Here is a 17,328-nt window from a genome sequence, read left to right as displayed (position 1 = left end):
TGAATATTTATGATACTTGAACGTAAAGCTCCCCGTGTACTCCCCACCGTACAACGTTAAGTACATACTGAACATCGAGGAAGGGCGGCTGCTCTATTGTCCTCAGCTGAACTGGTGTCTTCAGTGAGGAACATCGTGCTGGGATTTTATTCTCTAATTCCTAAAGAAGCAATATAAGAAAAGACAAAAATCAAAGATTAAAAATCAGATTGACTACAAAGGGGGAGGTGAGACTTCTTAAATCTTAAAAAATTTGTGAGTGGGACGTTTTGAAAATGTTATACGTGTATTAGTCCATTCTTGAATTGCTCTAAAGAACTATCTGAAACTGGGTAATTTATAAGAAAATAGGTTTAATTGGCTTATGGTTCTGCAGGCTGTCCAGGAAGCATGGTTGGGGAGGCCTCAGGAAACTTACAATTGTTGGGGGAAGGCAAAGAAGAAGCAGGGCATGTCTTACATGGCCAGGACAGGAGAAAGAAAGAGTGAAGAGAGAGGTGCTACACACTTTTAAACAACCAGGTCTCATGAGAACTCACAATCATGAGAACAGCAAAGGGGAAATTCTCCCCCATGAGCCAGTCACCTCCCACCAGGCCCCACCTCCAACACTGGGGATAACAATTTGATGTGAGATTTGGGTGGAGACACAAATTCAAAGCATATCAATACAATTTAAATTTTTCATTTGCTTTTTCCTAGTTTACGTCTGCCAAATTTGTCACATTTCAACTGAACATTTCGCTGAAATACCCAAATTCTTCTACAACGTGTGTATTTAGTTTTAATACTAGTGTAACAAATCCTATATGGATGGTTTTGTTTTTTATTTTATGTATTTTTTTGAGATGGAGTTTCACTCTTGTTGCCCATGCTGGAGTGCAATGGCACGATCTTGGCTCACTGCAACCTCTGCCTCCCGGGTTCAAGCAGTTCTCCTGCCTTAGCCTCCCAAGTAGTTGGGATTACAGGCATGTGCCACCATGCCTGGCTGCTTTTGTATTTTTAGTAGAGACAGGGTTTCACCATGTTGGTCAGGCTGGTCTTGAGCTCCTGACCTCAGGTGATCCACCTGCCTCGGCCTCCCAAAGTGCTGGGATTACGGGCGTGGGCCACCACGCCCAGCTGGATGGTTTTATTTTCTTGTCTTACATATTCTGATCAACTTTCAGTTCATCTAAAGAAAAACCCATCCACCTCCATATACTCAAAAAGTGTTTTTTATTCAGGAGGAAAAGGCTCATATGTAATGATGATAACAAAAACAATACACATTTTGAAAGTAATTTGCTTTGTGCCAGATATACTATAAGGCATTTTGCAGATGGAACTGTGTTTAATTCTTCTGCAAGAGGTTAAAAATGGCCATGGAATCTCCACAATTGGTCTCATTGGTAAGTGGCAGTGAAGTGCTCTCCCACATTTGACTGGGCTGGCCTATGCTTGACTTTGACCAGTATCTTGTGGCATTGTGTCAGTGACATAGTGTGAGTGCCAGAACCCAGGCTTTAAGAGGCTTTACGGCTTTCCTACACATTCTTGGGAGCCTGAGCCACCATGTAAAGAGAGATCTGGCTGCCTATCTGGAGAGACCATGCAGACTCCGCAGCCAGCATTGACCACTAGGCATGTAGATGAAGCCATCTTGGTTCTCCCAGTCCCAGACGAGCCTCCAGATGACTACAGCAGCATAAGCAAACTCAGCCGATCCCAGATGGAGGAGAACCATCTCCCAGCTGAGCAAAGCAACTCTAAAATTTTGACAAAGAGTAAATTATTGTTGTTTCAAACCACTAAGCTTTGGATGAATTGTTATATAGCAATAAATACAGATAAACCCCATAAAACTTCACATTCTTGGCTTAATTTATTCCAGTGAAACCCTTACTGGTAGGTAAGGGACTATATGGAGGGAAAATATATTTCTAGGTACAGGGTATTACTGTATCATGACTGGCAGCTGTGGTCACTGGGGTGAGTGCCTGAGATGAACCAAAAACACTCATTTGGTATTTGGGATGAAGTGAAAACAATTATGTTTCTCCTCCTTCCTAAGCAAAGTAGAAACACCCAGAATGGATCCACACACACACACACACACTCTTACACACACACACTCTTACACACACACACATTTACACACACACATTTACACACATGGAGATATATACACACATGTGTGTATATGCATATATACATATATATAAAATCTCAAATACATTTTTGTCACTATTTGTCACTACTAAGATCATTATGTTGACATACAGGACTAGAAAAACATACAGTGCAGCATGCCTGCCACAGACCTGTTTATCTCTAGGCAGTTAAAATAAGACTTGATTGTGCTTTCCTTCTGCAAAGGAAGGAAATGGTTTCTGCAAAGGAAAATATTTCTCTAACGTGCTTTACCTAAAACCTGTCAATGTCTTCCAGTCAACCATTACTATTGTCTTTCAGACAGCTTCAGAGTTGTCCACCACAGGAAGGCTGCCTTCTCCCATCACCAAGGGTTAATACATATTTCTCCTCCCTTCCCTCAGAGGAGGGAAAGATGTAACCTCTCGCCTCTCTCCCCTCTTCTCTCTCTCTCCCTGCCACCTCCCAATTTTAATCAGCAGTGCCAATTCAGGTAGACAATGTCCAACTTCAATAGCCAATCTTGCAACTCTCTATACATAGAGTCAAAGCAAGAGCTAAGAAATATGTCTTCATTTTATTACAATAGTATCGATGATGACAAGGAATGGAGCACAAAGAAGTTTAGATTCTTGCTAATCCTCTTTGCTAAACTATCGTTGGGTGCCTCTCCCTGTCACTGAAGTGTCAGGATTCTGAATGCTGAAACAGATCACTAGCCAAAAATGCTTTTATACACTTAAAGGTTGACTTGACCAGCAAACTTTTAACCTCAGTCTTTGCTTGATCCAAGTCAATGCCTAAATCTAGATCAGCCCTTTGACCCAATCTCTCATGGAGAGTGTTCCTGGTGAAGTCATGGAAATATGGCCAACGGCTGGTTTACAGATTCGTGCGAGTAAAGTGGAGCTCTTGCAGGGGGCTCTGTGGCACTTCTCTTCATCGTTACTCCCACAAATTCCTACAGTAAATTTTCCTTGTACTGTGAAGAGCAAGGGCGTCTCAAAGAAACTCCTGGGGATGCGATCCCCTCCTCCATTTGCACTCACTCCCAACTTTTCACCCTTCCCTCCAACTCAGAAGGAAAAAAGTTCTCTCTGCTCATCTAGTGTTAATTTTCTCTCTCTCCTACCCAGGGTGATATATTTTATCCTCCTCCTAATTTTTTTTTTTTTTTTTTTTTGAGATGGAGTCTCACTCTGTCACCCAGGCTGGAGTGCAGTGGCACAGTTCTCGGCTCACTGCAACCTCCGGTTTCCGGGTTCACGCCATTCTCCTGCCTCAGCCTCCCAAGTAGCTGGGACTACAGGCAAGCGCCACAACACCTGGCTAATTTTTTTATTTTTAGTAGAGACAGGGTTTTGCCACGTTGCCCAGGCTGGTCTCAAACTCTCGACCTCAAGTGATCCGCCCACCTCGGCCTCCTAAAGTGCTGGGATTACAAGAGTGTACCATCGCACCCAGCCCCTCCTCATAACTCTTGTGGAGTATTTCCGCTCAGTTATCCTCCCTTCCCTTCCAACAACTCCTCTTTTCTTCCTTCTTGCTTCCTGTCACTCTCTTGTCTTCAGTCTCATGTTCCCCAATGGCTCCTTCCTTTCTTTGCAAATATGTAAATTTTTTTCCACTTGGGGTAATAATACAACTTCTCTTAACTGTGAACCTACCACTAACCTTGGACCCTTGTCTCTTCTTTAACTCTGAACTTGCTACATTTATATTTTCATCATATAATCTTCAGTATAATGACATTTAGCTTCTACCTGGCTGATGAACTAAAATTGAATTCTTAAAAATAATAGCAGCTTCTAAATTATCAATTCTAGTGTAGTTTTTATAGCCCTCACTTTTCTTTTTTCTTTTTAGAGACGGAGTCTGGCTCTGCCACCCAGGCTGGAGTACGGTGGCGTAGTCTTGGCTTACTGCAACCTCCGTCTCCTGGGTTCAAGCAATTCTCCTGCCTCAGCCTCCTGAGTAGCTGGGATTACAGGGATGTGCCACTCTGTCTGGATAATTTTTGTATCTTTAGTAGAGACGGGATTTTGCCATGTTGCCCGGGCTGGTCTCAAACTCCTGACCTCAGGTGATCTACCTGCCCTGGCCTTCTAAAATGCTAGGATTACAGGCATGAGCCATTGTGCCCATCCAGTTTATAAATTTCGTGACCAAACTTTCAAAGACTAACCACAATCTGCTTCTGATACTTTTCTATCATTTAAAAATATCATATTTAGGTCAGGCGCAGTGGCTCACACCTGTAATCCTAGCACTTTGGGGGGCTGAGGTGGGTGGATCACAAGGTCAAGAGAGCGAGACCATCCTGGCCAACATGGTGAAACCCCGTCTCTGCTAAAAATACAAAAATTAGCTGGGTGAGGTGGTGCATCCCTGTAGTCCCAGCTACTCGGGAGGCTGAGGCAGGAGAATCGCTTGAACCTGGGAGGCGGGTTCGGTGAGCTGAGATCAAGCCACTGTACTCCAGCCTGATGACAGAGTGAGACTCTGTCTCAAAAAAAATAATAATAATCATATTTCAATGCTACCACAATGCCATAAATGTTCTCTATACTTTAGCCAGCTGGCCTCATTTTTTTCTGAAACAATCTTCTGCGCTTCTGTGCATTCTTTCTTTGAGCCTATGCTTACTCTGATTCCCCATTTAGTCAAACAGAATGTCCTTCTTTCTCTTTTATGACAATCTAAATAAAAACAGTAGAACTGAAGTTGAAATGGAAAGAACCACAATGTTGAATAGCTATTGTGTCATATAAAAGGAAAACATAAATAACAGGAAATGAAATAAAAGCTAAAAATTATTTAGAGAGAACCCAATTATGGTGAGTCAATTTTCTGACAAAGTTGCCAAAACAATTCAATGGAGGAAAATAGTCTTTTCAATAAATGGTGCTGGGACAATTAAATATCCACACATAGAAGAATGACATTAGACCCCTACCTCAATCCTTATACAAAATGAACCTAAAATGGATTATAGAACTAAGCATGAGAGCTGAAACTATAAAATTCCTAGAATAAAACATAGGGGTAAATGTTTGTGACCCTGGGTTAGACAATGGTTTCTTGGGTATAACATGAAAGCATAAGCTACAGAAGAAGAGAATAAGTTGGACTTCATCACAATTAAAAACGTTTGTGCTGCAGCGAAAATAGTGAAAACACCAATCACAGAATGAGAGAAAATATTTACAGATCATACATCTGACACGCAACTTGTATCCAGATGTACAAAGAACACTTAGAAATCAACAATTAAAAGACAACCCAATTGACATATGGGCAATGGGACTTCTAGTGTGGCTTCTCCTCTGGCATGCAAGGAGCTGGAATTACCAGCAACTCTTCTTAGATCTGGCAGAGAAGTAAGGTCAGGGGGCAAACTGCTGACCTAAAATTGGAGAACAGAAACAGACAGGTAAATACAGGGAATTGCAGCTTACCGCAGTAGGAAGCTCCCTGAGAACAGAGCAGAAACCTCCAGAAGAGCCAGTACAGGATCATGTTCAACTTTCAACAAAAAATTATAAGGCAAAAAATAGAGTTTGAAGAGACAGAGCAAGCATCAGAACTAGATTCAGATATGGCAGGGATGCTGGAATTACCAGACTGTGAATGTAAAACAACCATGATTAACGTGCTAAGGGCTCTCATGGGAAACGTAGACAGCATGCAAGAACAGACAGGTAATATAAGTAGGAGATGGGAATTCTAAGAAAGAACCAAAAAGAAATGCTAAAGGTCAGAAACACTGTCACAGAAATGCAGAATGCCATTGATGGGCTCATTAGTAGACTGGCTGTGGCTGAGGACAGAATGTCTGAGCTTAAGAATATCTCAACAGAATGTTCCAAACCTGAAAAATCAACCAAAAAAAGGCTAGGTGTGGTGGCTCATGCCTGTAATCCCAGCACTTTGGGAGGCTGAGGCAGGTGGATCACGAGGTCAGGAGTTGGAGACCAGCCTGACCAACATGGTGAAACCCCCTCTCTACTAAAAATACAAAAATTAGCCGGGCGTGGTGGCACATGCTACTCGGGAGGCTGAGGCAGGAGAATCGCTTGAACCCAGGAGGTGGAGGTTGCACTGAGCCAACATTGCGCCACTGCACTCCAGCCTGGGTGACAGAGCAAGACTCCATCTCAAAATAAAAAAAAATTAAAAAAAAAAAAGAGAGAGAGAGAAAAAAACACTGGAAAAAATGATGACAGAATATCCAAGAATTGTGGGACGATTACAAAAGGTATAACATATGCATAATGAGAATACCAGAAGAAAGAAACAGAAGCAACATTTGAAGCAATAATGACTTAAAATTTCCCCAAATTAATGTTGTACACCAAACCACAGATCCAAGAAGCTCAGAGAACATCAAATAAGTTAAATGCATAAAACCCCCAAAACAAAAAACTTCACATAGGTATATCATATTCATACTGCAGAAAACCGAAGATAAAGAAATCTTGAAAGAAGCCACAGGAAGATTAGAAATAATTATTTGCTATAAATAGCAAAGATAAGAATTAACTCTTCCTTCTCCTCAAAAAGCATGCAAAGAAGCAGAGAATGGAATGAAATGGTTCAAGTGTTGAGAGAAAAAAAAACCCACCAACCTAGAATTCTGTATTCTGTGAAATTATCCTTCAAGAGTAAAAGAGAGAGAGGACCAGGCGTGGTGTCTCACGCCTGTAATCCCAGCTCTTTGGGAAGCTAAGGCAGGTGGATCATGAGGTCAGGAGTTCGAGACCAGCCTGGTCAACATGGTGAAACCCTGTCTCTACTGAAAATACAAAAAGTTAGCCGGCATAGTGGCATGCACCTGTAATCCCAGCTACTCAGGTAGCTGAGGCAGGAGAATTGCTTGAACCTGGGAGGCGGAGGTTGCAGTGAGCCGAGATCGTGCCATTGCACTCCAGCCTAGGTGACAGGGCGAGACTCCAACTGAGAAAAAAAAAAAAAAGTAAAAGAGAGGTCCTTTCTCAGGCAAGCAAACATTGAGGGAATGTGTTGCCAGTAGACCTGCCTTGCAAGAAATGTTAAAGAAGTTCTTCAGAGAGAAGGAAAATTATGTAGGTAAGAAACTCAGATCTACATAGGGAAGTGAAACGTATTAGAGAAGGAGTAAATGAAGATTAAAATAAAAGTGTTTATTTTTCTTATTCTTAATTCATGAAACAGATAACAGTTTGTTCAAAATAATAATAGCAAGCTGCACTAGGTGGCTCATGCCTGTAATCCCAGCACTTTGGGAGGTGGAGGCAGGAGGATTGCTTAAACCTGGGAGTTTGAGGCCAGCCTGGGCAATATTGGGAGAACCTGTCTCTAAATAAAAAAAAACAAAACAAAATATAATAGCAAGAATGTATTCAAACAATTACAGCTTATTATAAAATGAAGCAAATGACAACAATGATACAAAGAACAAGAGGAAATAATTAGGAGTATTTTGTTATTATAAGGTACTCACACTGCCTGCAAGGTGTATAGTGTAATTTAAAAGTGGACTTGGGTTAGTTGTAAACATATATTGCAAACTCTAGGGCAACCACTAAAAAGTAAAAAAGAAATATAATTGATATGCTAAGAAAGGAGAAAAACTGAATCATATAAAATGGTCCATTAAAACTATAAAAGGCAGAAAGTGTGAAAGACAAAAATAGAAACAAGGAACAAGGGCAAAAAATAAAAAACAGTAAAACATTTGGTAAATATTAATACAAACCCATCACAATCACTTTTAATGTCAGTGGTCTAAATACACTAATTAGAAATAGAAAGTGTCAGAGTGGACCAAAAAGAAGACCCAATTAATTATATGTTGTCTACACACTTTGTTACTTTTTTAAATGAGATAGAGTCTATGTTGCCCAGGCTGGTTTCAAACTCCTAGGCTTAAGCAATCCTCCTGCCTCAGCCTCCCAAGTAGGTGGGACTACATGTGTGTGCCACTGTACCTGGCCAGAAACACACTTTAAGTATAAGAACCCTTACAGATCAAAAGTAAAGAGATAGAGAAAGAGATATTATCCTTATTAATCAAAAGAATATAGGAGTAGTTATATTGATTTCAGACACAGCAGACTTCAGAGCAAGAAAATGTATCAGGGATGAGGAGGTGCTTTACGTAATGATAAAGCGGTCAATACATAACTATTTGTAACATGTATGCACCTAACAACAAAGTGTCAAAACATGTGAGGCAAGCCAAGCATGGTGGCTCATGCCTGTAATCCCAGCACTTTGGAAGGCCAAGGTATCACCTCAGTTCGAGACCAGTGTGGCCAGTATGGCAAAACCCTGTCTCTACTAAAAACACATTTAAAAAATTAGCCAGGTGTGGTGTCGGGCACCTGTAGTTAGTCCCAGCTACTTGGGAGGCTGAGGCAGGAGAATAGGTTGAATCCTGGAGGCAGAGGTTGCAGTGAGTGGAGATCACACCACTGCCCTCCAACCTGGGTGACAGAGAGAGACTCCATCTCAAAAAACCAGAAACCAAAAAACAAAACAAAAAACCCAAAAGCAACCATGTGAGGCAAAAACTGATAGAAGTACAAGAAGAAATAGATGGATCCACTTTTATAGTTGGAGACTTTAATACCCCTCTATCGAAAATGGACAGATCCAGCAGGCAGAATATCAGTAAGGACATAGCGGAACTCAACGGCGCCCTCAGTCAACTGGATGTAATTGACATCTATAGACTACTACTTCATCCAGCAATGGCAGGTTACACATTCTTCTCAAGATCAAGTCCACATGGGACATTCACCTCGATAAACCAGACCCTGGGCCATAAAACACACATGAATTGAATTAATTTAAAGGAATAGAAAATCATACAATATCTGTTCTCATACGACAGTGGGGTTAAGCTAGATACCAATAACAGAAAGCTGGAAATTTTCAAAATACCTGGAACATGATCTTGTTTTTGTTTAAAATATACCTATAGTGAAGGCTTATATATTCATTTTAAATTATGGAAGGACATACCCCAAGAGTGGGACTGCTCAAACAGTAGTCCCTAAGAGTATGGGTTACAGTGGAACTTTTACTTTCCTTGTATCTTTAAATTTTTATTTCATGAACTAGCACAGTAAGTAAAGAAGTAATTCCAAGTTGAATGAGAGAGGTTAGTATAACAAATGGCAGAGATATGTGCTGAAATAGATCTCCAGAGATGTAAAAAAGGTCTTATGTAGACTAGAAAAAAATAAGAAACAATGTCCAATGAGGGGCTCATAATTGAACAAATTTGGGGAAATTACAAAACTGTACAGAAATATTTAATAACAGGAAAATTTAAAAATAATATTTATACTAAACAAAAAGATATAAGAAACTATAATATAATTCTATTTTTCTAAAAAAAAAATCATATATGGGCCAGGTGCGGTGGCTCACGCCTGTGATCCCATCACTTTTGGAGGCCAGAGAGGGCTGATCTCGAAGTCAGGAGATCGAGACCATCCTGGCCAACATGGTGAAACCCCATCTCCACTAAAACACAAAAAATTAGCCATGCGGCCGGGCTCGGTGGCTCACACCTATCATCCCAGCACTTTAGGAGGCCAAGGCGGGCGGATCACGAGGTCAGGAGATCGAGACCATCCTGGCTAACACGGTGAAACCCTGTCTCTACTAAAAATATAAAAAATTAGCCGGGTGTGGTGGCAGGTTCCTGTAGTCCCAGCTGCTGGGGAGGCTGAGGCAGGAGAATGGCGTGGACCCAGGGGGCGGAGCTTGCAGTGAGGCGAGATCGTGCCACTGCACTCCAGCCTGGGTGACAGAGCGAGACTCTGTCTCAAAAAAAAAAAAAAAAAAAAATTGCCAGGCGTGGCAGTGCATGCCTGTAGTCCCAGCTACTTGGAAGGCTGAGACAAAGGAATTGCTTGAACCCGGGAGGAGGAGGTTGCAGTAAGCTGAGATTACGCCACTGTACTCCAGCCTGGTGACAGAGTGAGACTCTGTCTCAAAAAAAAAAAAAAATATATATATATATATATGTGTGTGTGTGTATATATATATCTACATAGAGATATATACTCATATATATGAGTATATATGAGTGTGTGTGTGTGTGTGTATATATATATATATGAGATTCACTTAAAAATGTTAACAGTTCCATCTAGTGGGAAGATTATGAGAAATTTGTCTCTTTCTTACAATTCTTTGCACTTTTATATATTGTACAATGAAGATTTATTACTTTTGCAATTAAAAAAGATACATTTTTAAATCAGCAGAAAGAAAAAAAAAGACATGGATGAAGGCAGCTGTCTGTAGAAATTACACATCATGGGAGATTGCTTATAATGTTTCACTGAAGAATTATAGTTTAGGGGAGTCCAAATAAGGTGGCTTATTGCACTCCCTGAAGGGCCTGGGTGGCTGGACTGGGGCTCAGCAGCAAACCCTTACAGCCTGCCTGGGGCTGGAGGGGTAATGGGAAGTCAGTGCCAATGGGCACCATATTTCTTTTGGGGATGACAGAAAAGTTCTCAAGTTAGATCGTGGTGTTGGTTGAACAACTCTGTGAATTTACTAAAAATCATTGAATTGTATGCTAAAAAGAGTGAGTTTTATCTTATGTAAATTATACCTAAATAAAGCTGTTTTTTAAAGGAAACAAAAATCTAGTCAGTTACATTGTGATCTGCTTGAAGGAAAACTATGTTAACAGAAGGACCTGCCTGGTACATATAAAAGGGAATCTGGGCTGTTAGAATTTCGCAGGATGCACCCAGCACTACTCAGGGTAAGAGACCCTGATGGTGGGGCAGTTCAGTGCCCTGAGCATTATGTGTCTTATAATGAAGGCACCAGTGCACACAAACTCAATGATACTGACCACTGCTAAGAGTTATGAACACTAACTGATACTCTGTGAACATTTCTATATGCCTTTATAATCATGTGGTTCTAAGAACTTAAATGTATTATCCCATTTGATCCACTCAACAACGTTCTGACACATGTACCATTATAATCCTCATTTTACATTTGAAGAAATCGAAACACAGACAGGGTAAGCGCCCCTTTCCTAGCACAATAGAGCTAATAAGTAGCAAATCTGAGATGAAACCAGTAGTTTGACATCAGAACCCACAGTTTTATATATTATGCTATCGTGGATAAATATGATCTTGTCACACATACATTTTTCAGTGCAATTTAATTTCTTTTTTTTTTTTTTTTTGCGAGTCTTGCTCTGTCACCCAGGCTGGAGTGCAGTGGTGCTATCTCAGCTCACTGTAACCTCTGCCTCCTGGGTTCAAGCAATTCTCCCACCTCAGCCTCTCAGGTAGCTGGGACTACAGGTGCATACCACCATGCCCGGCTAATGTTTGTATTTTTAGTAGAGATGGGGTTTCACCATGCTGGCCAGGCTGGTCTTAAACTCCTGACCTCAAGTGATCCACCCACCTCAGCCTCCCAAAGTGGTGGAATTATACATGTGAGCCACTGCAACTGCACTAATTGTCTTTTCGTTTCTTTTCTTTTTGAGATGGAGTCTCCCTCTGTTGCCCAGGCTAGAGTGCAGTGGCACGATCTTGGCTCACTGCAACTTCCAACTCCTGGGTTCAAGCGATTCTTCTGCCTCAGCCTCCCGAGTAGCTGTATAGGTGTGCACCACCACTCCTGGCTAATTTTTGTATTTTTACTAAAGACAGGGTTTCACCATATTGGCCAGGCTGGTCTCGAACTCCTGACTGATTTGCCCGCCTTGGCCTCCCAAAGTGCTGGGATCACAGGTGTGAGCCACCGCGCCTGACCCTAATTTGCTTTTCTTTTGTGCCCCTACCCACTCTCCTCTGCCTTCTCATATTAACCCTTTCATGAAGTAACCTATATATTGAGCTTATTTTTTCTATGCTTATACAGACAGCCCCCTCTTTGCTTTTCCTACTAATGATGGAAAGTCTACCACCTAGTATACATACCTCTGTCCATCATGAGTGCTGCCTTATACTAGTTCTACAAGAACGTGTTCTGATTTCCACTTCAGCCCTGTCATTTAGCACACCCTAGGCCCTTCTGCCTGGGCACGAGAAAGAGATGCCAGGAGAGAACTGGGGCTGCGTGTTCCAGGTCCTGCCTGGAGCTGGCCTGCCTGGGAGACACTCATCCTCCTTTCTCCAGGTGGGGGATCCCCATCTATTTCAGGGTGCCAAGAATGGCTTTGGTTGTGGGAGGGAGATTGTTATCAAACTGAACTTGGGTCTGTCTGGTGAGCACAGCAAAGACAAATACTGACATGATTGTAGCAAGAGAAAGTGAGGCATGTATTATAGGAGGCTAAGCAAGGAAACTTGGGCAGTTCTCATGCTTAAGAACCAAACTCCCTGATGGCTTACATAGACAAGTTTTTATAAGTCTCCTCTCCCTTCCCTTCCCTTCCCTTCTTTCCTTTCTCTCTCTCTCTCTCTCTCTCTCTTTTCAGAGATGGAGTCTCATTCTGTTGCCCAGACTGGAATACAGCAGCAAGATCTCAGCTCATGCAAACCTCCACCTCCTGGGTTCAAGCGATGCTCCTGCCTCAACCTCCCAAGTAGCTGGGATTACAGGTCTCCACCACCATGCCTGGCTAATTTTTCTATTTTTAGTAGAGACGGGACTTTACCATGTTGGTCAAGCTGGTCGTGAACTCCTGTTCTCAAGTGATCCTCCCACCTCGGACCCCCAAAGTCCTGGGATTACAGGCATGAGCCACCATGCCTGGCCTCTTGTGGAGTTTACAGGTCAGCAAGGGGGAACTTACAGAACATCATGTGTAATTCATAAGTTTGAAAGCTGTTAAGTGCAATGAAGGTTACCAGAGAGATCAGGGTGAAGAGGAGCGGGAGTGTGGTGATGGAGAGTTGCAACTTCAAATAGGGTGGTTGGGTTGACCTCATGGGAAGGTGACATTTGAGCCAAAGCCTGTAGAGTGACAGTGAGCCCTGAGAAAAACGAGGGAGAACCTTCCAGGCAGAAGGTCCAGCCAGGGCAAAGGTCATGTGCTGGAGGAAGAGCAGGTTGCAAGAGAAACAGGAGAGAGAGAGGAGGGAAAGGAAGAGAGCCCTGTGTTCTTAGGGCCTTGCAGAGAGGGGACTGAGGAGCCACTGCAGGCTCAAAGAAAGACAGGATCTGGCTTACACTCTTGTTTTTTTCTTCTGCCACAAGACTTTCTTTGTGCAGCAGGTTGAGCTGAGTAGTTGGCACAGATTTGTTTCGTTTTGTTTTTCTAACTTACATTTATTCTTAAAGGAGCACTCTGGCTGCCATGTACAGCGTATAATTTATCAATTAGAAACTTATTAAAAATGCTGAATACGCCGGGCACAGTGGCTCACGCCTGTAATCCCAGCACTTTGGAAGGCTGAGGCAGGCGGATCATGAGGACAGGAGATTAAGACCATCCTGCCTAATACAGTGAAACCCCGTCTCGACTAAAAATACAAAAAATTACCCGGGCATGGTGGCGGGCGCCTGTAGTCCCAGCTACTCAGGAGGCTGAGGCAGGAGAATGGCGTGAACCCAGGAGGCGGAGCTTGCAGTGAGCCAAGATCGCGCCACTGTACTCCAGCCTGGGCAACAGAGCGAGACTCCGTCTCAAAAAAAAAAATTGCTGAATGCATGCTAACAGTAATTGTATAGTGTAAGCCCACCATATAAAATACGAAGCCAAATATGTATTTTATGTAGGACAGAAAGCACGTTTGTCTATCAAGTGAGAATCTATGCATAGTTGTGAATCCGCAGAGCATCCTCTGGAAGGATACACACCACTTTTTTTCAATGGATTCTCACTCTGTCACCCAGGCTGGAGTGCAGTGGCGTGATCTTGGCTCATGGCAATCTCCACTTCCCAGGTTCAAGTGATTCTCCTGCCTCAGTCTCCTGAGTAGCTGGGATTACAGGTACCCACCACCACACCTGGCTAATTTTTGTATTTTTAGTAGAGATGGGATTTTACCATGTTGGCCAGGCTGGTCTCGAACTCCTGACCTCAGGTAATCCACCCGCCTGGGCCTCCCAAAGTGTTGGGATTACAGGCGTGAACCACCACGCCCGGCCCCACTGGCCACATCTTAATAGAAGGGACTGAGCAGGAAGGCACAAAAGCGGGGCTTTGGCACTTTACTATTTCGAATGTTTTCCACTATTTGGATTTGTTTTTTACAGAAAGCATGTGTTCCTTCGATGATGTATTGCAGACCAGGCTGCCTTCCTGTTTTGAGGAGAAATTAGTCTCTATGGAAAGTGTCTGTTGAGTTACTATTATAATCAGTCCCATGACAGACCCTTTGGGAAAATGAAACAATATTTGAAGCAATTCCTACTCTCGAGAGTATTTTTCGAGATAGATAAGTGGGCACAGGGGATTTTCTCTCTCCCTCCTGAATTCAACATGATGATAGAGAATAAATTAGATGTTCAAGTATAAACCTTCCACTACAACAGAAACAACTGTGGTATAATTTGAAATATATTTGGTCTCTGTCCCAAGTTCTGGCCATAGAGCACCTAAAACCCCTGCTTTTTTTTTTTTTTTTTTTTTTTTGAGACAGCGCTCTTGTTGTCCAGGCTGGAATGCAATGGCACGATCTCCGCTCACCGCAACCTCCGTCTCCCGGGTTCAAGCAATTCTCCTACCTCAGCCTCTCAGACCCTTAACTATGATCCCCCAGGCTCTAGCCACCTAACAGGTGACAGAACTGCATTTAGCAAGCCACATCGCCTGAATCTAACATTGAGAGTTCAGATTCACTTTCTTGCAGGCTTCCAGCACCATCTGGCTACATTGTTGTTAGGCTTTTCTAATAACAACTGGTCCCCATACTCATAGACAGTTGCTTTGCAACTACCATATTGCATCAATGTCACATTGTCACATTTCTGAAAAGCAGGCTGCATCTCACAATCAATCGGTCTCACAGTTGATGCTGGCCCAGTGGCCTCCAGACTAGTTCCTATGACCTAGATCTACATGAAATTGGACATAGTTGTTCATAAGGCCATCCATTCACCTTATATACACACATATTATGGAGAGTACAAGTTGAGTTTAATTGCTGTTTCAAGTGCTTTCTAGATCTGTACCATCCAATATGGTAACCACTAGCCAAATGTGGTTACTGAGAGCTTGCAGTGTGAGTAGTCCAAATTGACATGTGCTGAAGCATGAAAACAGAATGAAAAGTATCTCCTTAGGGATTTTCATATCAATTACATACAGAAAAGATAGTATTTTAGATACACTGAGTTAAATAAAATATAGTGTTAAAATTAATTTTGCCTGTATCTTTCACCTTTTCTCTTTCAAAATAATTTTTTTTTTTTTTTTGTAGAGACAGGGTCTTGCTTTGTTGCCTGGCTGGTCTCGAACTCCTGACCTCAGGTGATCCTCCCATCTCGGTCTCTCACAGTGCTGGGATTACAGGTGTGAGTCATTATGCTGGCCTCGTTCACCTTTTCTAAGCTGGCTATCTGGAATATTTAAAATCACATAAATGACTTGCATTCTATTTTTATTGGACAATGCTGATCTCAAAGATAATACTGATTTAGTAGTGGTCATGATAGACACTGAATAAGGCAGTGGATGTATGATAAAAATCAATGCCTAAATAGATCTAAAAGAGCTCTTCTTCTCTAAAACAAAGTAGATATAAAATAAAAATTTAAAGTGATTACAGAGCATGTCAGAGTTTAAATGGGAGTGTTTTCTTTCTTGGTGAATGAATAATTATAAAGGTCTGTGAGCCCCAAACCCAGATGAAGAATGTCGGGAACACCACTCAAGCCTTCTGTCTCCATCCTCAGTTCCATCTTTCTCCCTCCCTAATCCCAGGGATAACCACTCTCCCGAATTTTGTGTTTAGCATTCTCCTTTTTTATTTCCATTTTTCACATGTGCATGTATCCTTGACAACATACTATATTGTCATTTCTGCATGTGTTCGAACCTTATGTAAACAAAAGTGTCCTATAGATTTCTCTTCAAACTTACACCTCTCTTTTTTTGAGACGGAGTTTCACTCTTGTCGCCCAGGCTGGAGTGCAATGGCACAATCCCAGCTCACTGCAATCTCCGCCTCCCAGGTTTAAGAGATTCTCCTGCCTCAGTCTCCTGAGTAGCTGGGATTACAGGTGCCGGCCACCACAACCAACTAATTTTTGTGTTTTTAGTAGGGATGGGGTTTCGCCATGTTGGCCAGGCTGGTCTTGAACTCCTGACCTCAGGTGATCCGCCCACCTTAGTCTCCCAAAGTGCTGGGATTACAGGCATGAGTTACCATGCCCAGCCACATCTCCCTTTTAAAAATTTTATTTTTAATCATGGTAAAATACATATCACAAAATTCACCATCTTAACCATTTGTAAGTGTAGTATTCAGTAGTGTTAACTGCATGTGCATCATTGTGTAACGAATCTCCAGAAGCCTTTCATCTTGTAAAACTGAAATGTTATACTCACTGAAAAACTCCCACTTCTCCCGTCCCCCTAAACCCTGGCAGCCACCATTCTGCGTCCTGAGTGTGACTACTCTAGGACCCTCATATTAGTGAAATCATACAGTATTGGTTTTTTGGGGACTGGCTTATTTCACTTAGTACGATATCCTCTGGGTTCATCCACGTTATAGAGTAATACTCCATTGTGGGTTGCACACCTCATTTTGTTTATCCATTCATCTGTGGAGGGAAAAGTGAGTAGCTTTCACCTCTTCGGGATTGTGAATAAAGCTGCTCTGAAGGTATATGCTCCCTATTTTTAGTGTCACCTGGAATTAGGTTTTCTTTTTTACTTGCCTGCAAATCACTCTAACTGATCTATTCAGGGCATCAGCACAGAATTCTAGGCAAGTAAAAAGAAAAGATTTATCACAATTCTCAAAGTAAAAACATGACTTTACAAATGATGGTTTCCTGTGAGAGGAGATGCTCACATTCCTGTTTTCCGCTAAGGAATTCTGATGATACTTGGGCACTGGGTCAGTTTGTCAGTTTCCACATCCCACAGCTTTCTTTTCACCTTATTTCTATTAATTTACAAAACCTCAGCTCCCAGTTATAAGTCTCCCGCAGTGACAGCTAGTGTTTGGTGGCTCTGCCAGGTGGCTTACAATTTACTCATGTGACAAACATGTCACCGAGTTCTCTACAAAAGCAAACATTACGGGGTGA

General features: G+C 42.1%; 1 protein-coding gene across 4 annotated transcripts in view; it reads right to left on the bottom strand.

Moving 5' to 3' along the window:
* C13H9orf153 (chromosome 13 C9orf153 homolog) overlaps positions 1-17,328 on the bottom strand; it is a 35,792-nt gene that overhangs the window by 9,210 nt on the left and 9,254 nt on the right. For all 4 annotated transcript variants that reach the window (XR_001896019.3, XM_009189046.4, XM_009189047.4 and 1 more), the window contains one exon: positions 69-160. Coding sequence is in view for 3 of the 4 variants with exons in the window: in XM_009189046.4 (XP_009187310.2) it covers positions 69-134 (66 nt within the window). In the remaining variant the exon portion in view is untranslated. The remainder of the gene's footprint in view (positions 1-68; positions 161-17,328) is intronic.

The sequence above is a fragment of the Papio anubis genome, chromosome 13 (genome assembly GCF_008728515.1).
Source record: "Papio anubis isolate 15944 chromosome 13, Panubis1.0, whole genome shotgun sequence".
Taxonomy (NCBI): Eukaryota; Metazoa; Chordata; class Mammalia; order Primates; family Cercopithecidae; genus Papio; species Papio anubis.
This window is presented reverse-complemented; position numbering and strand designations above follow the sequence as displayed.